Source organism: Cibotium barometz, chromosome 8 (genome assembly GCF_041138505.1).
Source record: "Cibotium barometz isolate CiBa-2024 chromosome 8, ASM4113850v1, whole genome shotgun sequence".
In the NCBI taxonomy this organism is placed as follows: domain Eukaryota; kingdom Viridiplantae; phylum Streptophyta; class Polypodiopsida; order Cyatheales; family Cibotiaceae; genus Cibotium; species Cibotium barometz.
In genome coordinates, this window is record NC_141053.1 from 35,593,409 (window position 1) to 35,615,735 (window position 22,327).

At 45.2% G+C, this 22,327-nt stretch overlaps 1 protein-coding gene across 1 annotated transcript in view; it reads left to right on the top strand.

Annotated features, from left to right (window-relative positions):
• The window catches only part of LOC147636199 (uncharacterized), a 29,578-nt gene extending 7,916 nt beyond the window's left edge, over window positions 1-21,662 (top strand). Inside the window, exons 2-3 of the mRNA XM_086801112.1 lie at window positions 20,775-21,038; window positions 21,139-21,662. Of these exons, the coding sequence (XP_086657238.1) occupies window positions 20,775-21,038; window positions 21,139-21,332 (458 nt within the window). The 3' untranslated portion in view covers window positions 21,333-21,662. The remainder of the gene's footprint in view (window positions 1-20,774; window positions 21,039-21,138) is intronic.
• Window positions 21,663-22,327: the final 665 nt, after the last annotated feature.

Here is a 22,327-nt window from a genome sequence, read left to right on the forward strand (position 1 = left end):
CAAGGTAGATCTTGAGGCTTGGTCTTGAATGGTGACAAAGTCATCCAAAACTCAATGGGAGCACTTGCTTTGTTAGAGAGCTGATAGACAAACAATTGAAGCCAAGATTTGGAACATACAGAACATGGGAGAAATACCTCTTGTCATACGAAGTGCGGAAGATAGGGATAGTGCCCGCACCTTTGATAGGAATGGTAGAATGGGCGTATGAAGAAGAAAGAAATGTCAGAATATGCAGCGGAAATGATAACCAAACTTGGGTAGACAAGAGCAAGTAGACTGCAGAAAATAAACAGCACAAGAAACACAGAGAGATAGGTGTGTAAACTCTTCTCTATACACAAGATCCCGCAGAGAAAACTAAATGAGGAAGTGGTGGGGGCAAGGGGCCTATTTATATGCCCCTATGAGAGCAGTCGGCCAGCACTGAAGGGCCTCCATGACTGCATGTGCAGTCGGCCAGCAGAGAAAATGTCCACGATTGCATGTATCCAGTCGGCCAGCAGTCCAGTAGCCCAGGAATGATCTGTGAGCAATCGGCCAGCCACAGGACTGCAGTTGGGACAGGCGGCCAGCCCTGAAGTGCTCCTGCCAACCTCTGGCATCCCTCCCCACCACTGGAAAAAATGGAAAAAAATAGGAAAAAATACGGGGAGTGAGGAAAAATGATAAAACACCTTATATAGGGCGGGCACACCCACAACAGAGGCCCTGGTGTATAAATATAGACAGGAGATGACTTCTAACACCCCCTCTCAGCTCCTGGCTGTGAAACCAACCCCAGGGAGCTGGAGTGCCGCCTGAGCGTAGCCTGAGGTAGAGACTTCGTGAAGAGGTCCGTCACATTGTCCTCCGTCATTGTCCTCCGTCGAACAATAAAGTAGCAAGATGTCACTAGCCAAGATCTTCTCACGTACAAAGTGATACTGTATCTCTATATGCTTGGTTCGGGCATGGAAAACCGGGTTCCGAGCAATAGCTATACAACTCTGGTTATCGCACTGGATGACTGTGGGCTCCCTCTGTGGAAACCCAATCTCGCCAAGCAGCCTCCGCAGCCATACAACCTCACAAGCAGCACCACAAGCAGCCCGGTACTCTGCCTCTGTCGAAGAAAGGGCAATGGCTGCCTCTTGGTGCTCCAAGAAACTGCTCCTGAGCCGAGGGTAAAACTGTATCTTGAAGTAGATCTCCTCGTGTTTGGATCTCCTCCCCAATCTGAGTCACTCCAACCTTGGAGCCTGACTCCATTCCCTCCTGTGTAAAAGAGTCCCAGATCCTTCGTACTCTGCAGATACCGCAAGATCCGCAATCCTGCGTTCCAATGAGACTTCAATGGCGTCTGCATAAAAGAGCTCAACAGCCCCACGGAGAAGCTCAAGTCCAATCTGGTGTTCAGCAACCAGATCAATGAACCAACCAACTTCTTGTACTGTGAGGCATCAACTGGCAGTACAGGATCAGTAACGTTTAACTTTGTGTTCGGGTCCATCAGCGAAGTAATAGGCTTGCAGTTCTCCATCCCAAAGGCCTCAAGCAACTCATGAACATACCGCTGCTGAGAGGCGAAAAAACCCCTCTGGGTCTGCCAGATCTCCAATCCCAAAAAGAAGTGGAGTAAGCCTAAGTCGGTCATCTCAAACTCCTTTGACAAGGCAGCCTTCGTCACTCCAATGTGCTCCACATGACCGCCGGTGAGAATGAGATCATCCACATAAAGGATGATAAGCGTGACCATGCCGTGTTCCCGAAAGAGATACAGAACAACCTGGTTAGTCTCACGGTCCCTTAGAGCAACTAAATGCTCCTCAAATTCCACCCGAAAGCCAGTCTTGCATACTTCATGCACTAACAGAAGATGAAAACCCAAAGCTGGGACATAAAGAACACGGGAAGCATGCTTGCCCCCCTTGCCGTCGGGAATAATCTCCATCCGGCCCTCACTATGTATCGGAATAGTGGAGTTGTCGCCAATAAAGATGCGACCTGAGTGCCGTTTCAGATCCAGAAAGAAGTCACGGGATGGAGTCATGTGCCTGGAAGCACCGCTGTCAAGAATCCATTCCCGGGTATCCTTCGCGGTGAAGCCAACTGCCTCCTCGCTCGAAGATGATGAAGCATCGGAGTCCACCATCTCTAAGTGCACAAATGCCAGAGTCTTTGCAGTTGAGACTGAGGAATCAGCACTCTTCCCTGTCCGGTTAGGGCACTTCCTCCAGTAGTGGCCTTTCTCGCCACAATCATTACAGGATCTTTCGGCCTTCAGCTTCTCTCGGTCTGAATCAGGCTTCTTCTCAGAAGACTTCTCCGGTGAAGCCTTCCCTTTGCCCTTATTGTTATTACGGCCTTTCGACCATTGGCCAGTTAAGGCCTCCGAACCTCCGCTGTGAGGAGGGTTCGTGAAACGTTCCTCCTGGTTCAAGACCATTGGCACAAGCTCCTCCCAGGTTATGGTGCTGAGCCTGCCACTCGTAATCAACGAGAGGAATAGAAAGCAGAATACTGAGTAGGCAAGTGGGAAAGCAAAGTGATGGCCATGCCTTCCGATGATATCTCTTTTCCAGCTTGTAGGACTTCCTGCTGAAGGGCCTGCAGCTTGTTAATGTGTTCCCGCATCGTCGAGGACTTTGCAGGGTTCATAACCCGCATCTGCACTTCCAAGGAGATCCGTTTCATGGGTGATACCCTGTTATACAAAGAAGCCAAGTGCTCCCATATGCCTCTCGCCAGCGTCATGTGCTTCACATGATTGATCACTTGTGGTGTGCAATTAAGGAAAATAAATGACCGGACCCTGGCGTTGACACGATCCCACATGTGTGCCTGTGCCTCTCGGTCCTTCCTCGTCGACAGTAACTCCCCTTCCTCAGCTTTCGGCTGTGGAATCCCGATGATGATAAAATCATCAAGGTCATATGACTCCAACACCGACTCCATCATGACCTTCTAGATGTCGTAATTGGACCCGTCCAACTGACGATCCACTGGGAACGTGGGGAGAGTCGGAATCTTCACGTGCTTCTCAGCCATCTCTAGTAAATCTGCCATCGCGGGGAGTAACCTGAAAGGGTGGGTGGGTGGGAAAAAAAATCTGAAAACTTGCAAGTGGCTGTCCAGCACCTTCGTCCGCCTTCCTCTTGCATCTTCTCTTCCCAAACAGTCCAAAACAGTCCACCAATTAGTAGTCTAATTGTGAGATCCCTGTTCCCACCGCGCAATGGATTCGGGGTGCTAGCAGCGGAAGTAGCACATCTGCGCGGGCCAGGGGTCCCACACTCGAGACCTCGCCCACGGATATCCGGACAAGAGACTAATCCGTCGGTTTTTCCAAAACCGAACCCGGAAAAACTTCCTTTACCCGGAAAGCACGGGCGATTCCACCAGGATAACTCTTTACTCTAACGTAGTCAAGACCATTACTGATCAGGTTGATCCGACTGCACCTATAAAGATACTCGGTCAGATCAAGGAAGAAACTTACACTTGGATCATTGGGATCAACGCTTTTTTCCCCATCAAGAGGCACAGCCGTTGATTCCTATCCATAGAACAATTACTATCCGAGATTTACTTTATCTATCGTAATAACAGAATTTGAGTCTCGATTTACGGATCCATCAGTCCAGTCTAACCCCATCCAGTCCCATGGGTTAGCCAACCGCCCAACCACTGTAGTGATGGGATCCAATTAAGAATTTGGTTAGGTTTTGTCCCGGGTACCAAGGAAAAGAGTTTCAAGGCCCCCTAGCCGGAAGTTCATGCAAACATAAAACTAGTCACACCACTTACACACCCAATATGAAATTGCCTTTTTCTTAGCATCAGCTAACTTTAAAACAATCCTTTAATGAAACCATTATGTCACTGATGACAATCCTCAAAGTCTCTAGTTGAATCCTTATTTCCAGTCATTCATTCATCGGTATACTTATGGCATCATTGGCAACCAGAACGCTCACCACCTGTTCACTTAGGGGTCTTTTCCATAGTTCCTAGCTCATAGTAACCGGCAATATATTCATATAATAGAATAGAATCGAATGGAATCTCCGTGGAAGATCAGCAAGATCAACCCACAGATCCATATAAAAGAGCCATGGACTCATCCTTTGAGGACCAGCAAGGTCAATCAACCAGATCCATGCCCGGTTTCAGAAAACAATTTTTATTCTTTATTCCAATATCTTCCACGACGCACGTGTGGGTATCTTCGGCGACCCAGAGCCCGAGCACCGTATGGTCAGCACCCTCTAGGATCCTTCGCAGGTGACCTAGCGCTTCACTCATAGGCCGCTTCCTTGGTCCCTCATCCACCGTACCGGAAGCTCACCATTTAAATCGAACCGAGGCTGGTCAAGACCTCGGCCGACCTTGCTACACGAGATGTCCTCCATTGACTCTCCGTCAGCAGTTGCAACTTTATCAGTTAGGTCTCCATGACCTTAATCCACAAGACGGTCAAAATGCTTCCCCAACATTCTTGACATAAAACAGTCATTTACAAACAGGTCACAAAATACAGTTTCTATATCGAACTCCGTCTTTCCATTTTTTACCTCCTCAATCCACATTACTTATTCCACATTCCATTCATATGTACTCATTCTCATCCATTCACGACACATTATTTTCCATACCCATTCACATTCATTATTCTATATGTTACACATCCACACTCACATCCATACATCCACATCCACATCCATACATCCACATCTACATGCATACATCCATACATACACATCCACATTCACATCCATACATCCACATCCACATTCACATCCATACATCCACATCCACATTCATACATCCACATCTACATGCATACATCCATACATAAACATCCACATTCACATCCATACATCCACATCCACATTCACATCCATACATCCACATCCACATCCACATTCACATCCATACATCCACATCCACATTCATACGTCCACATCTACATGCATACATCCATACACATCCACATTCACATCCATACACACATCCACATTCACATCCATACATCCACATCCACATTCATACATTCACATCTACATGCATACATCCATACGTAAACATCTACATTCACATCCATACATCCACATTCATACATCCACATCTACATGCATACATGCATACATCCACATCCACATTCACATCCATACATCCACATCCACATTCATATATCCACATTCACATCCATACATCCACATCCACATTCATACATCCACATCTACATGCATACATCCATACATAAACATTCACATTCACATCCATATATCCACATCCACATTCACATCCATACATCCACATCCACATGTATATGCATACATCCATACATACACATCGATACAGCCACATCCACATCCACATTCACATCCATACATCCACATCCTCATTCTCGCCCTATCACAATCCATGTACATCTTATCCCATCACATACACTTCTTACCTCATCCCATATACATCTTATCACATCCTATCACATCTTATATGCATTTTATCATATCCTATCATTTCTCATATCTATTTATAGAATTCAAGAGAATTCTTATATTTGATATAAGATTTCTTTACGCATCTATTTATGCATAAATTTCGTTTAAGGAGACTAACACTTTCGAAATAAAAATCAATCTTTTATGCATCTTCCTATGCATAAATTCATTTCAAATGAGAATGACACTTTGAATTTAAAATTCAATCTTTTATGCATCTTCCTATGCATAAATTCAATTTAGATGAGAATGACACTTTTGAATTAAAAATCAATCTTTTATGCATCTTCTTATACATAAATTCAATTTAGTAGGAATTACACTTTTAGAATAAAATATTCATCTTTTATGCATACCTTTATGCATGAAATTCAATTATGCTAAAAGTAACACTTTTATAATAAAATAATCATCTTTTATGCATACCTCCATGCATGAAATTCAATTATGCTAAAAGTAACACTTTTATAATAAAATAATCATCTTTTATGCATACCTCCATGCATGAAATTCAATTATGCTAAAAGTAACACTTTTATAATAAAATAATCATCTTTTATGCATACCTCCATGCATGAAATTCAATTATGCTAAAAGTAACACTTTTATGATAAAATAATCATCTTTTATGCATACCTCCATGCATGAAATTCAATTATGCTAAAAGTAACACTTTTATGATAAAATAATCATCTTTTATGCATACCTCCATACATGAAATTCAATTATGCTAAAAGTAACACTTTTATGATAAAATAATCATCTTTTATGCATACGTCTATACATGAAATTCAATTATGCTAAAAGTAACACTTTTATAATAAAATAATCATCTTTTATGCATACCTCTATGCATGAAATTCAATTATGCTAAAAGTAACACTTTTATAATAAAATAATCATCTTTTATGCTTACCTCTATGTATGAAATTCAACTATAAAAACTTGATATTAATCAATTAACCATTCACCTAGGATAGAGAATGGTTGGTTTTGTTAGAGAAGAGAGGGGAATGCCTTTTTGTAATGAGGCATAACATTTTTAGAGAAGACATAAAGCATAAAAACCATTTGAAGCCATAAAACCATAAAATAATTGCAAAAAGAAGAATCACCAACTTACTAATGACTTTGAAAGCTTTCTTTTGGCTTGATGGTTTGAGGGTTCAACTCTTGTTTGAACAAGAGTGGCCAACCAATCTTTGGAAGAGGAAAATGTCAAAAACTAATGAATTATTAATAAATTCATAGTTCTTGGCTTGGGTGGAGTAGAGTAACAGTGCATAAAACACTATTGAGTTTTAACAAAGGGGAAGGCCTCTATTTATAGGAAAAAGTGAGCTCCTAACCAAACAAACTGATTCTAGAATTTTTCAACTCAGCTTGGTCAATTTTTGACCATTTTTAGGTCAGTTGAGCTAACTTTTTGCAACTAGACTTGAATTAGGAGAGAGGAGAGATGAAATATCTCAATTTTTATGAGTTTAAAACTCATTCAAGCATGTGAAGTATGCACCTCCTTTAAGGGACTCCTCTTTTTTTTTTTTTTTTTTTCCCGGGAGAGAGATCCTACTAATAGTTAACATTACAACTTGCTCAACGTCCCAGCCACGCTGGTGTCGTGAGCTACAAGATCATCTACGCGGCCCTCTGAAGAGGGCGACGAGCACACTCGACCACAGAGAGCGGAGGGGCTACACTGGAGTCCTCCTGGGAAAGGCGGCTATAACACGATTGACGCCGAAAGGGAAGCTTATGGAGAGCGCGGATGAGAGGTGCCGTCGAGGGATTCAAGCAGGGTTTGAACCCAAGACCTTTCGGTCCTAGGCAAACACTTTACCACTTGGACTATCACCTCTTTGGCTTTAAGGGACTCCTCTTTCTTACATATGTGTCAAAATGGAATCATTATACCCAAAATATCTCATTTTTTTAGTAATACTCATAGTTTCTTACTAATAAACCTTGTACATATTCAACTCTTCATCTTATGTGAGCATTTACTCATTTTTGGATATCCAAAATATCTTATTTTTTTGATATTACTCATAGTTTCTTACTAATAAACCTTGTACATATTCAACTCTTCATCTTATGTGAGCATTTACTCATTTTTGGATACCCAAAATATCTTATTTTTTTGATATTACTCATAGTTTCTTACTAATAAACCTTGTACATAGTCAACTCTTCATCTTATGTGAGCATTTACTCATTTTTGGATACCCAAATTATCTCATTTTTTTGATATTACTCATAGTTTCTTACTAATAAACCTTGTACATAGTCAACTCTTCATCTTATGTGAGCATTTACTCATTTTTGGGTATCTTCTTTTACAAAATAGGATTTATCTCCTTCCCACACATGGATTGATCTTATTGACCCAAAGGAACCTTAATTAGACCATAATCCAAAAATTTCTGAAAATCTAGACCCTTAGGCTAAGGTCCTTTAGACCTATTTCCAATTAATTCCAATTGCACATTGGAAAATTCTTTTTGAATTTTTGTTTCAGGGGAATTCATTTTAATAAGATGAGATATTTTTCTATCTAAAAATATTCAAATTCTGAATATTCTCTCTCTAGAATATTTTCTCTCTCTAGGTTAAAACAGTTAGAAACAAGATCTTTTGTATTTCTGAAGAGGAATTTGATTATAGGAGAAGACGCTGGACATTTTGGGAGGAATCTTACACTAACGCTCTCTCTCTTGCTCAGAAAAACTCCCAAGATCTATCTCGAGCCTAGGGCTCTGATACCATGTCAGAATATGCAGCGAAAATGATAACCAAACTTGGGTAGACAAGAGCAAGTAGACTGCAGAAAATAAACAGCACAAGAAACACAGAGAGATAGGTGTGTAAACTCTTCTCTATACACAAGATCCTGCAAAAAACTGAATGAGGAAGTGGTGGGGGCAAGAGGCCTATTTATATGTCCCTATGAGAGCAGTCGGCCAGCACTGAAGGGCCTCCACGACTGCATGTGCAATCGGCCAGCAGAGAAAATGTCCACGACTGCATGTATCCAGTCAGCCAGCAGTCCAGTAGCCCAAGAATGATCTGTGAGCAATTGGCCAGCCCACAGGATTGCGGTTGGGACAGTCGGCCAGCCCTGAAGTGCTCCTGTCAACCTCCGGCATCTCTCCTCACCACTGGAAAAAATGAAAAAAAATAGAAAAAAATACGGGGAGTGAGGAAAAATGATAAAACACCTTATATAGGGCGGGCACACCCACAACAGAGGCCCTGGTGTATAAATATAGATAGGAGATGACTTCTAACAAGAAACCCAATTACAATGGCTAGTCTTGTGAGAGGTTGTGCCACTATCTGCGAGCCAAGGGCATGACTAGGAAGTGAACAAGCAGAATGACTCTCAAATGAAATGTAGATACCTTCCTGAGGAACCATTGCAGTGGAGGCGAACTTCTCCTTCTCTTTTAACTCTTGCCGCTTCTTAAAGCATTTGCTGTTGGGTATAAAGGCCTAAATAACTCCTATACATGTTTTGTATATTATTTTTATTCTTTGGCCGGGGGTATCAGAGCGAGGTTCATTTGAAAGACCTGCGCAGGCTGTAAAACAGCAAATCAACCTTTTCCACGCGAAGATTCCCATTTCTATCGCGAAGACCCTTGCTATTAAGCACAAGGGGTGGTCACTAAAACAGCTCAAACTGTTTTTAGGTCAAAAACAGGTCAAAACAGGTTATTACAGCAATACGCAGGTTTACAAATCGTGTATTGACTTGTGGGAACACATGTAACAGGTGTTCATCGCGTGAAATTGTATGGACAGCTGAAAAACAGGTGCTATAAACTGAGTATACAGCTGAATATTCAGATTTTGTGCTGATTTATCCTATTGCATCTAATTTGTATATACACTTGTGGTTTTGTCGAGATGGCTTCTACCTCTTCCACATCTGACATCAAAAGTTTGATGGAAATCAAACAGTTTGATGGTCAGGGCTTCGATCTTTGGAAAGATCGCATGTACGGTATCCTTTTCTTGAATGATTGCGAAGATGCCTTGCAAAAAGTGAAGCATGACTGACCAAGATTGGGCCAAGCTGAACAAAAAGGCTATGGCTTACATCAAGATGGCTGTACATGATGATATCTTGGTAGATATCAAGGGTCTGGACACTGCTTATGCTATATGGCATAAGCTTAAGTCCACCTATGAGAACACCACACCTGTCAATCAGGTGCATTTGATGTGAAAGTTGGTTAATATGCAGCTTGATGAGTCGAAGTCAGCATCTGAGCATTTGAGTGCATTTACAGGTGTGTTGAGTCAGCTACAGGACACTGGGCTTCAGCCTTTTGATGACAAGCTGAAAGCTATTTTCTTGCTTATGACATTGCCGGACTCATGGGAGACATTGGTTGTTTCTTTGAGTAACAGTCCTACCCTCACTTATGATGGTGTGAGAGGGTCTATTCTCAATGAAGAGATTAGACGGAAATCTAGTGGGGAAGGCAATGCTTTAGCACTTAATGCAAGAGGAAGACCTGAGAAGAAGAATGCAAATGCAGACTAAGATCAAGACACAGGATAACCTTGCAGATGTTCTCACCAAGAGTCTTGCTAAGGCTCAACATGAGCATTGCATCCAGTTGGTGGGAATTGGTTAGCTTAAAGGCGTCATTTATGCCTTTAAGTGGGAGGTTGTTGGGTATAAAGGCCTAAATAACCCCTATACATGTTTTGTATATTATTTTTATTCTTTGGCCGGGTTCAGTGTGAACCCGGCCCATTTTTTAAAGGTCACTTATAAAATAAAAGAAAACCCCAAAAGAAAGAAGCGTGGGTTTTCCCAATTTTGACGAGTTCTCTCTCTCTCCCTTTGTTGCGTATTCTTCACTGCTTCTCTACACCTGCACAAGCTGCACAAATCAGCCAGCGCATCTGTCCCTGCTGTTCCCCTGCTACCGCGCACACTTTCTCGTGCCCTACATTTGCTTTTAGGACGACCAATTTTGCTGCAATATGAGCATTCCTCATTCTTGAAACTCTTTGAAGAATCCCCATTCTTCTTCTTACCTTGTTTCTTCTTCCCCATGTTTTTGTTCAGGTTCTTTTGGGTAGCTATAACAAAATCGGCACCACTCAACTTTGCCATCTACGTGCATGACCATAGGGAGAAACTCCCCCCAAGTAAGTGGTGTAGCGGGTTTAGGATAAACAATAAATGTAAATAGGGAATTAAACCTCTCAACTTTGCCAAAAGATGCACTTCCATGTCCTGTGAGAAATAGATTTGCCATAGAAACAATTTCCACTTGAATTTCCTTCATCTTGACTATGAACACCAAAAGATGATAGTCCTCGTTTGAAGAAGCCATGTCTGCAAAGTAGGGATTTGATCGGGAGTCTTCATCTCATTTATGTCACAAAGTACGGTCCAAACCTTAGGTATGACAATGCATTCATAAACTAACTGTCAACTGCCTCCACTTAGCGTAAATGCAAATGCTGATTTGGATAAAGTTAGGGAGAAAGTTCGGATCGGGAGATGACTAGTTGCTTTTGATCCAACCTATTGGAAAGCTTCGCCCTAACTATGGCCTCCTTGCCCTTGACTATGGCTAAGTAATCCGCACTTTTGGATCTTGATTTTGATGCTCCCGACGGTGACTGAAATGATTCTAAAACATGCATTTTCATATGAGAAGAGACTATACTTTTCGAGGTCCGCCACAAATAAATCCCATAAAAAGCTATCAAAAATTCATAAAATGTGTCCATGAATCATATTGTGTCCAAAATGTTTCCCAACCATTGGCCCACATTTGGGCACTTATGGCACTTGTAGGGTTGCTAACCTGGTCATATTCTTCCTTGGCTGCGAAAATTCGTGATGTTCATGTGGCACCGCATTAATGTGTGCATGTGACATCATTTCACTCAAGTCCTCAAAATTTGGGTCTTACTCTCTATGATATTGGACGTGATTGCATCAAATCCCAAGCTCCCCTCAAAGTATGCACTGCAATTCTCTACGTATCAATAAAAACTCAGTAATTCTCTAGGTATTGATCAAAGGCTCCTGCAGCCAACATAGTGGGCAAATTCAATAGCGACGATAGTAATCATTGGTGTGCCTTTAGAATTCAATAGCCAATTTCTAGTGTGCAAGCTCAATAGCGGAGAGTGAAAAGAAGCGCCGTGCCCTGCTCTGCACCTCCTTTGTTGCCTCACCTCTGCCAGTGATAGCCCACTCCACCTCTGCCCATCCCTTCCACTGCCCCCTCCCCACTGATTTGCCTCTGTGGCACACTCTCTCCCTCACCTTTCGCTTTCTTTTTTGCATGCTAGCACTCATCATACATATCTCCTCCCCTCTCTCTCTCTCTCTCTCTCTCTCTCTCTCTGTGCTTTCACATGCTTACAATTGCTCACACACACACATGCATGCCTCGTATGGGGTTCACAACCCCCTTTTCTCTCTTCCGTCTGGTGTCACTAGGGTTCAATTCTACAGGTATGCTGGTATAGAGAGTTTTGGAGAACTTTGATGTTGCCAAGTTTGTTGTTCCTGCCATAGGAACTTTCTCCCCCCCACCCCCCGGCAGTCGGCATTCAGCTCTCTGCAGGCACCTTGTGGAGCCTTGAGTCATTTACAAAGTGGTTGGAAGTCTGTGTTCTGGCACACCAGTGACAGACTGCACGCATGCTTCACTTCGTGATGCCACTTTCAAGATTGTAACCTGACCCAACACCCCCCCTTCTGGAGGATATTTTAGAGTGTAGTTCGAGTCAGCAGGTCAGGCCAGTGAGGTTCTAGCACGGAACCCTGTAAATTTTCATTTTGCCATTGGATTCTTCCCCAGATGGACGCTGACCTAGATGGTGACTGTTCGGTTTCCAGAGCTTCTCTTAAAGTTTGCTCCACATATAGATGAGATTGAGAGATGTATTGGATCTGTGGTTGGGGGTTGTGTGGTGCCGGATGATGCAGTCTGCACCATCTTTCTTAGGATGGTCCTCCACCCATCCTTGGTGGAGAATTCTCAGTTTATTTTTCTCCCGACCATTCATTGGGAGAAGTTCTGCAGCAGCAAGTGTTCTTTATTGACCTTTTGGGCGACTGCTTTGTCTGTGGCAGGGTAGGCCATGTTGCTGTGGAGTGTAGATCGCAAGGTAACTCCAGACAAGAGGCATCAGGTAGTAGAACAGGAGGCATAGCATGCAAAACAGGTGTCATGGGGTGATGGACAAGAAAACAGAGGACAGATGCGAGGAGGGAGGCAAAGGCTGATCTCTGCTAGTCCCGAGATTTCTTCTTCAACTCACCCCCTCCGCACCCCCATATCCTTGAGTCAGAGATGTAGAGCTCCAGCTCAAATTTGGCCATCAGTGGCAGTTCTGAAGGGGTCAACTCAGCCTACGAGAGGCTTTTAGTTGAAGCCAACAAGAAGGCTTCATAGGAGCCTAGGAAATCTACTAGCCTCAGATCCAAAGCTTAACCTTGGAATCAAGGCAATCCCTCAACAGCTACAAGCCCGGCGCGGGATTTGCCTTCTCCCTCTGTCCTTTTTTGGTGATACCATTTGGTTACACACCTCTATTGTAATCCCTTTATTTTGTATTTATGCCTTTGGGGCCTGTGCCCTTGGGGTGTTTTTATAATAGAATGATCTTCTTTTTACGAAAAAAAAGGTCGAATATCACGTGTCCCTTCAGAATTACACGTGCACATTCAGATCTAGAGCTTGTAGGAATTGTGAAGATCTTTATGTCAGAATACGCAGCGGAGATGATGACCAGATCTGGGAACACAAGAGCAAAAAACGCATGCAGAAAAATACAGCACAAGAGAGAGAGAGAGAGAGATGTAGGCGTGCAACTCTGCTCTATATACATTAGAAGATCCCGGGTATGATACACAAGTGGTATGGGGGCTGGGGGCCTATTTATATGCCCCCACATCAGCAGTCGGCCTGCTGAAAAAGGCACTCCATGACTGCATCGAGTCGGCCAGCAGCATGCAGCCAGTCGGCCAGCACTGAGGGTCCACACGACTGGTCAAGTACAGTCGGCCAGCTCCAGTACACACATCCTGATGTAGTCGGCCAGCAAATGGATCCTCTTGCCAACTCAGGGCTACCTCCCAAGCCACAGGAAAAATGGGAAAAATAGGGGAAAAATACGGAGAGTGGGGAAAAATGATAAAACACCTCATAAGGGCGGGCACACCCACAACAAAGGCCCTGGTGTATAAAACTAGACAGGAGATGACTTCTAACACCCCCTCTCAGCTCCTGGCTGTGAAACCAACCACTGGGAGCTAGGGTGCCGCCTGAGCAAATCCTGAGAGAGCGACTTCGTGAAGAGGTCCACCGTACTGTCCTCCGTCGAACAGAACTCTAGCAAGATGTTATCAGCAACGATTTGTTCACGAACAAAGTGCCTCTGGATGACCATGGGTTCCTCCAGTGGAAGCCCAAACCTGCAATGCAACCTCTGCATTCTCACCACCTCACAAGCAGCATCACAAGCAGCCCGGTACTCTGCCTTTGTGCTGGACAAGGCAAAAGATGACTGCGTCTTACTGCTCCATAGAACTGCTCCTGGGCCTGAAGTAGATCTCCTCGTGTCCGGATCTCCTCCCCAAACTGAGTCACTCCAACCGTGGAGTTGGACTCCATCCAACAATCCGCCTCCTGTGTACAAGAGTCCATGATCCTTCGCATGCCGCAGAAACCACAGGAAACGCAATCCTGCCTTCCAAAGAGTCATCCGCAACCATGGGCTCAATTGCCTCATTAGGAAGCTCCCGTCCAATCTGGTGTCCATCAACCAGATCAATGAACCATTCTGCTTCTGAGTCAAAGAGGCATCACACTGCTCACAAGGATCAATATCTGTTACCGTGCAAAAACAAGTCCTGGAAACCTTATGAAGACCACGCAAGGCCTTCTGAAACCTGTCAACCACCCCCTCTGAATCCGGAACCACAAAGCCTGGAGAAACCACCTCCTTCTGCAAGTAGTCACCTGCTACTTGCCTGGCTTTCCGAAAGGTCCCCGTGGGAAGAACATTCTCATCTACTGGAGGTTCTTTGTCCCAAATACTACGAGACATCAGAGCATAAGTGACCTGTTCAGTTTCCTCTGATTGACGAACACAAGAACCACCAATATCAGTACTGGAGAGTTCTTGCCAACAACTGCTGCCATCTACTGGCAAGCTATCCACCATCTGGTCCCGGAAAGCCTGCACCTGCAGAGTATCCACACATAAGTGGCCATTACCAGACTGCCACTCATCACAGACGTGAGGACCTGGGAGAGAGAGTGCTGAAAGCTTGTAAACTCCATTCTCCACTCCGCCTTCCCAAACCACTTGGCATGTTGCTTTGTCTCGGAGAGCAACAAAATGCTCATCAAACTCCACTTGTACGCCAGTCTTGCAAACCTGATGCACTGACAACAGATGAAAACCAAGTGCCGGAACATACAACACCTGGGAGGAATGCTTCCCTCCTCTGCTATCGGGAACAATCTCCATCCTGCCCTCACTGTGAATTGGGATAGTGGACGTATCCCTAGTAAGAATATGACTAGAAAGCCTGCAGAGATCCTGTGAACCAGAGCGGGAAGGAGTCATGTGCCTGGAAGCACCACTGTCTAGAATCCACTCCCGAGTATCCGTTGCGGAGAATCCTCCAATCTCCTCCCTGCCTGAAGAAAATGAAACATCGGTGTCCACCATCTCCAGGTGCACAAAAGCCGGAGTCTTCGTGATTGCTGCTGAGGAATCTTCACCCTTCTCGGTCTTCCGCTTGGGACACTGCCTCCAATAGTGGCCTTTCTCGCCACAATCATTATAGGTCCTCTCTGTCAGAATATGCAGCGGAGATGATGACCAAATCTGGGAACACAAGAGCAAAAACGCAGGCAGAAAAAACAGCACAAAAAGAGAGAGATGTAGGCGTGTAACTCTGCTCTGATATACACAAGAAGATCCCGAATATGATACAAATAAGGCATGGGGGCTGAGGACCTATATATACTCCCCTAGGGGGCAGTCGGCCAGCATCAGGAAAGCCCACGACTGAGGAATATGTCCACGACTGCTGAAAATAGCAGTCGGCCAGCTACAGATGCCTCCGCCTAGACAGAACAAGTCGGCCAGCACTCTGACAGCCCACGACTGATGTAGAACCAGTCGGCCAGCTTCAGAGTGCTCCTGGCATCACCTGGCAGCCCTCCCAAGCCTCAGAAAAATGGGAAAAAATAGGGGAAAAATACGGAGTGTGGGGAAAAATGGGAAAACACCTCATAAGGGCGGGCACACCCACAACAAAGGCCCTGGTGTATAAAACTAGACAGGAGATGACTTCTAACACCCCCTCTCAGCTCCTGGCTGTGTAACCAACCACTGGGAGCTGGGGTGCCGCCTGAGCAAATCCTGAGAGCGACTTCGTGAAGAGGTCCACCGTACTGTCCTCCGTCGAACAGAACTCCAGCAAGATGTCATCAGCAACAATCTGTTCACGAACAAAGTGCCTCTGGATGACCAAGGGTTCCTCCAGTGGAAGCCCAAACCTGCAATGCAACCTCCTCCTGCTCCGTAAAACTGCTCCTGGGTCATAAGTAGATCTCCTCGTGTTCGGATCTCCTTCCCAAACCGAGTCACTCCAACCGCGGAGTCGGACTCCATCCAACAATCCCCCTCCTGTGTACAAGAGTCTATGATCCTTCGCATGTCGCAGAAACCACAGGAAACACAATCCTGCCTCACAAAGAGACATCTGCAACCAAGAGCTCAACTGCCTCATCAGGAAGCTCCCGTCCAATCCGGTGTCCATCAACCAGATCCATGAACCATACAGCTTCTGAATCACAGAGACATCACACTGCTCACAAGGATCAACACCTGTTACGGTGCACAAGCAAGTCCTGGAAGCCTGATGAAACCTGTCAACCACCCCCTCTGAATCCGAAACCACAAAGCCTGGAGAAACCACCTCCTTCTGCAAGTAATCACCTGTCACCTGCTTGGCTTTCCGAAAGGTCTCCGTGGAAAGAACATCCTCAACTACTGGAAGTTCTATGTCCCGAACACGACGAGACATCAGAGCATAAGTGACCTGTTCAGCTTCCTCTGACTCACGAACACAAGAACTACCAACATCAGTACTGGAAAGTTCCTGCCAACTGCTGCCATCTACTGGCAAGCTATCCACCACCTGGTCTCGGAAAGCCCGCTCCTGCAGCGTATCCAGACCTGAGTAGCCATTACCACACTGCCACTCATCACAATCCTGAGGACCTGGGAGAGAGAGTGCTGAAAGATTGTAAACTCCATTCTCCACTCCACCTTCCCAAACCACTTGGCCTGTTGCTTTGTCCCGGAGAGCAACAAAATGCTCATCAAACTCCACCCGTACGCCAGTCTTGCAAACCTGATGCACTGACAACAGATGAAAACCAAGTGCCGGAACATACAACACCTGGGAGGAATGCTTCCCCCCTCTGCCATCGGGAACTATCTCCATCCTGCCCTCACTGTGAACTGGGATAGTGGACGTATCCCCAGTAAGAATATGACCAGAAAGCCTGCAGAGATCCTGTAAACCGGAACGGGAAGGAGTCATGTGCCTGGAAGCACCACTATCGAGAATCCATTCCCGAGTATCCGTTGCGGAGAGTCCTCCAATCTCCTCCCTGCCTGAAGAAAATGAAGCATCGGTGTCCATCACCTCCAGGTGCACAAAAGCCGGAGTCTTCATGATTGCTAAGGAGTCTTCAACCTTCTCGGTCTTCCGCTTGGGACACTGCCTCCAGTAGTGGCCTTTCTCGCCACAATCATTACAGGTCCTCTCTGCCTTTAGTTTCTCGCGGTCAGCGTCGGACATCTTCTCAGAAGACTTCTCCGATGAAGCCTTCCCCTTGCCCGAGTTACGGCCTTTCGACCGTTGGCCAGTAAAGGCCTCCGAACCTCCACCCTGAGGAGGGTTCGTAAATCGTTCCTCCTGGTCCAAGACCATGGGCACAAGCTCCTCCCACGTGATGGTGCTGAGCCTGCCACTGGTAATCAACGACGAGTAGAATGCTGAGTACGAAGAGGGCAAATGTGACAACAACGTGATGGCCATGTCCTCTGACGATATCTCCTTCCCAGCCTGGAGAACTTCCTGCTGAAGAGCCTACAGCTTGTTAATATGCTCCCGCATCGTCGACGACTTTGCAGGGCTCATAACCCGCATCTGTACTTCCAAGGAAATCCTCTTCATGGGCGATACCCTGTTGTAAAGTGAGGCCAAATGCTGCCATATACCTCTGGCCAGCGTCATGTGCTTGACATGATTGATTACCTGCGGTGTGCAGTTGAGGAAAATAAACGAACGGACCCTGGCGTTGACGCAATCCCACATCTGCGTCTGGGCCTCCCGGTCCTTTCGGGTTGACGGTAACTCCCCTTCCTCTACTTCCGGCCGTGGAACACCAACAACGACGAAATCGGCGAGATCGTAGGACTCCAGAACGGATTCCATCATCACCTTCCATATGCCGTAGTTGCTCCCGTCCAACTGACGGTCCACCGGAAACGTGGGGAGTGTCGGGATCTTCACATGTCTCTCGGCCATCTCAAACAGATCTGCCATAGCGGGGATGTACTCTGAAAAGGGTGGGTGGGTGGGAACAAAGAAGAACTGATACCTGCAAGTGGCTGTCCAGCAAATCAGCCCGCCTTCCTCTTGCTTCTCCTCTTCCCGAACAGTCCAAAACAGTCCACCAATCAGCCACAAAACAGCCCCCTCTTGCTCACACAAATCCCAAGACCTATCTAGAGCCTAGGCTCTGATACCATGTCAGAATATGCAGCGGAGATGATGACCAAATCTGGGAACACAAGAGCAAAAACGCAGGCAGAAAAAACAGCACAAAAAGAGAGAGATGTAGGCGTGTAACTCTGCTCTGATATACACAAGAAGATCCCGAATATGATACAAATAAGGCATGGGGGCTGAGGACCTATATATACTCCCCTAGGGGGCAGTCGGCCAGCATCAGGAAAGCCCACGACTGAGGAATATGTCCACGACTGCTGAAAATAGCAGTCGGCCAGCTACAGATGCCTCCGCCTAGATAGAACAAGTCGGCGAGCACTCTGACAGCCCACGACTGATGTAGAACCAGTCGGCCAGCTTCAGAGTGCTCCTGGCATCACCTGGCAGCCCTCCCAAGCCTCAAAAAAATGGGAAAAAATAGGGGAAAAATACGGAGTGTGGGGAAAAATGGGAAAACACCTCATAAGGGCGGGCACACCCACAACAAAGGCCCTGGTGTATAAAACTAGACAGGAGATGACTTCTAACACTCTCTGCCTTCAGTTTCTCACGCTCAGTGTTGGACTTCTTCTCAGAAGACTTCTCCGACGAAGCCTTCCCTTTGCCCGTGTTACGGCCTTTCGACCGTTGGCCAATTAAGGCCTCCGAACCTCCACCCTGAGGAGGGTTCGTGAATCGTTCCTCCTGGTCCAGGACCATGGGCACAAGCTCCTTCCACGTGATGGTGCTGAGCCTACTGCCACTGGTAATCAAAGACGAGTAAAATGCTGAGTACGAAGAGGGCAAATGTGACAACAACGTGATGGCCATGTCCTCTGACGATATCTCCTTCCCAACCTGAAGAACTTCCTGCTGAAGAGCCTGCAGCTTGTTAATATGTTCCCGCATCGTCGACAACTTTGCAGGGCTCATAACCCGCATCTGTACTTCCAAGGAAATCGTCTTCATGGGCGATACCCTGTTGTAAAGAGAGGCCAAATGCTGCCATATACCTCTGGCCAGCGTCATATTCTTTTAATGGTTGATTACCTGCGGTGTGCAGTTGAGAAAGATAAACGAACGGACCCTGGCGTTGACACGATCCCACATCCGTGTCTGAGCCTCCCGGTCCTTTCGGATCGACGGTAACTCCCCTTCCTCTACTTCCGGCCGTGGAACCCCAACAAACGACGAAATCAGCGAGGTCGTAAGACTCCAAAACAGATTCCATCATAACCTTCCATATGTCGTAGTTGTTCCCGTCCAACTGACGGTCCACCGGGAACGTGGGGAGTGTCGGGATCTTCACATGCCTCTCGGCCATCTCAAACAGATCTGCCATTGCGGGGATGTACTCTGAAAAGGGTAGGTGGGTGGGAACAAAGAAGAACTAATACCTGCAAGTGGCTGTCAAGCAAATCAGCCCGCCGTCCTCTTGCTTCTCCTCTTCCCGAACAGTCCAAAACAGTCCACCAATCAGCCACACAACAGTCCCCCTCTTGCTCACACAAATCCCAAGAACTATCTAGAGCCTAGGCTTTGATACCGTGTCAGAATACGCAGCGGAGATGATGACCAGATCTGGGAACACGAGCAAAAAACGCATGCAGAAAAATACAGCACAACAGAGAGAGAGATGTAGGCGTGTAACTCTGCTCTATATACACAAGAAGATCCCGGGTATGATACACAAATGGTATGGGGGCTGGGGGCCTATTTATAAGCCCCCACATCAGCAGTCGGCCTGCTGAAAAAGGCACTCCATGATTGCATCGAGTCGGCCAGCAGCATGCAGCCAGTCGGCCAGCACTGAGGGTCCACGATTGGTCAAGTACAGTCGGCCAGCTTCAGTACACACATCCTGATGTAGTCGGCCAGCAAATGGATCCTCTTGCCAACTCAGGGCTGCTTCCCAAGCCACAGAAAAAATGGGAAAAATAGGGGAAAAATACGGAGAGTGGGGAAAAATGATAAAACACCTCATAAGGGCGGGCACACCCACAACAAAGGCCTTGGTGTATAAAACTAGACAGGAGATGACTTCTAACACTTTATTGGGTAATTGAATTGGAAGAAAGGTTTTTCTAAAACAAGGTTACCTTTTTCCAGATAAATATGGTGACCTGGTGTTTTGAGAGGGTGGACGACACACAGCTGCTTCACACATTCTGAATTAATGATTAATGTTTGTTTTAACTTGGGAAATAACATCAATGCACAAAATGCACAGGTTCTGAATATGGTCAAATAAGATAACAATATGAAAGCATTCAAAATTGATATTTTTAAGTATGCTCTGCTTATGTAAGTGCCTGTTTTGTAATCTGTGGACTTTGGTGGCTGGTAAGGAACATTTCAGTAAGGAGTTGTCTGGGAGATGGTGGATTTATCATGTTGAAGTAATTCATTTTTACCTTGTTAATGTGACTTAATGTGTTTTTACGAGTTTCATTCAAATTGTCCTAAATTCATAATTCGGCCTTTGTTTCCAGGTGGTTTGGAAGAAAATGTTACTGAGCCTGTATTACATGCTGCATTCATTCCTTTTGGAGACATAAAGGATGTAACTACCCCATTAGATCAGTCTACACAGAAGCATAGAGGATTTGGTTTTGTGACATATCTTGACAAAGAAGATGCAGCAGCAGCCATGGATAACATGCACAATGCTGAACTCTATGGCAGAGTGCTGACGGTCAACTATGCTCAGCCTATCAGGATCAAGGGTGGTGAACAAGGATGGGCTTCTCAACCACGTATGTTACGGGCAATGAGTGCATTTCTTGAAGTGAAAAGCATAGGTTTTTTTTTTGGTAATGTTTTGATAGTGAATCTGAGAAAGCTTTCTACTGTCAGTTTGGGCAGATGCGGACACTTGGTTTGAACGCCAACAGCAGGAAGCTGAGCTGCAGCGACTGCAGGCTGAGCACATAGCATCTGCACGATCTGCAGAAGAGGAACAAAGGAAGAATTTAGTGAGGGAGAATGTTGAAGAAACTGAAGAGGCAGAAACAGTGGAAGCTGAAGCTGATGTTGATGCCATCCCTTGAGAGAAATGCTTGTTTGTATTGTGTAAGGATGTACTGCACACACACTTTTCTCAAAGCACAAATTAGTTGCTCCACCAAACCATGTCAAAAAGAGTAAAGAAACATTTGTGGGCACAATGTAAGACACCATTGTGGTTGAGGTGCAAGGATTCCAGCTCTTTGTATTTGAGAAGTATTGCTCTGTGCCCAAGTGTTGGCCTCAGTATGATTGTGTCCTTCATGGGGAATAAGGTGCTAAGAGCTGTGAGAAAATTTACAGTTCGCAGCTTTTGAAAGGCTGCAGGTCACTGCTGTTCCTTCACTTTAAAATTAGCTGTTGATGTTGTAAAACGCAATTGCCAATGCTTTTGGAGTTTTGCTTGCCCTTTCAATATACTAACAATCATAAAAAAGGTTCACGAAAGTAGTCTGCATTCATTTGGTTTGGGTAAATAGTTGAATGCTGAATATGTGTGAATTGTCAATTCCTATGCTTCTCAAAGATTTTCATTAAAAAATCTAATGACTAATAACATTGTCATTGATTCGGTTGTAATAAAAAGCTGCTTTTTTTTTTTGAGAAAGAGATTTACTATTAAAAGCAACCAGTGCACTCTGTTGCCATAATGACCTTTCCACCCACATACAAATTAATGTCAAGGGAGCCCTATGAAGAAGACTTTGCAAAATGTTTCTCCCATGGACACACGGAATGGAAATAAATTACGAAGGGTCTTTCACCAATGAGGGTGATAACACTAGCCTCATCAAAATAGTCTTATCCTCATTTGTCACCGTGCTATCTATCTCCCACTATGTAGCCAAGACTACTTTGGGAGGAGTTTTGGGAATCTTGCTATAATGATGAACCTAACATCTAGACATGTGTGATCCATGCCTTGAGTCCATTTATCAAAGAAGCCCATAGCCATATGGAAGTCCTTAGGGCCTTGTGCGAGGATTGGGAGAGGGTTATTCAGAGTGTAGTTTGAGACAGAATAAAAGTTGCTATGGCT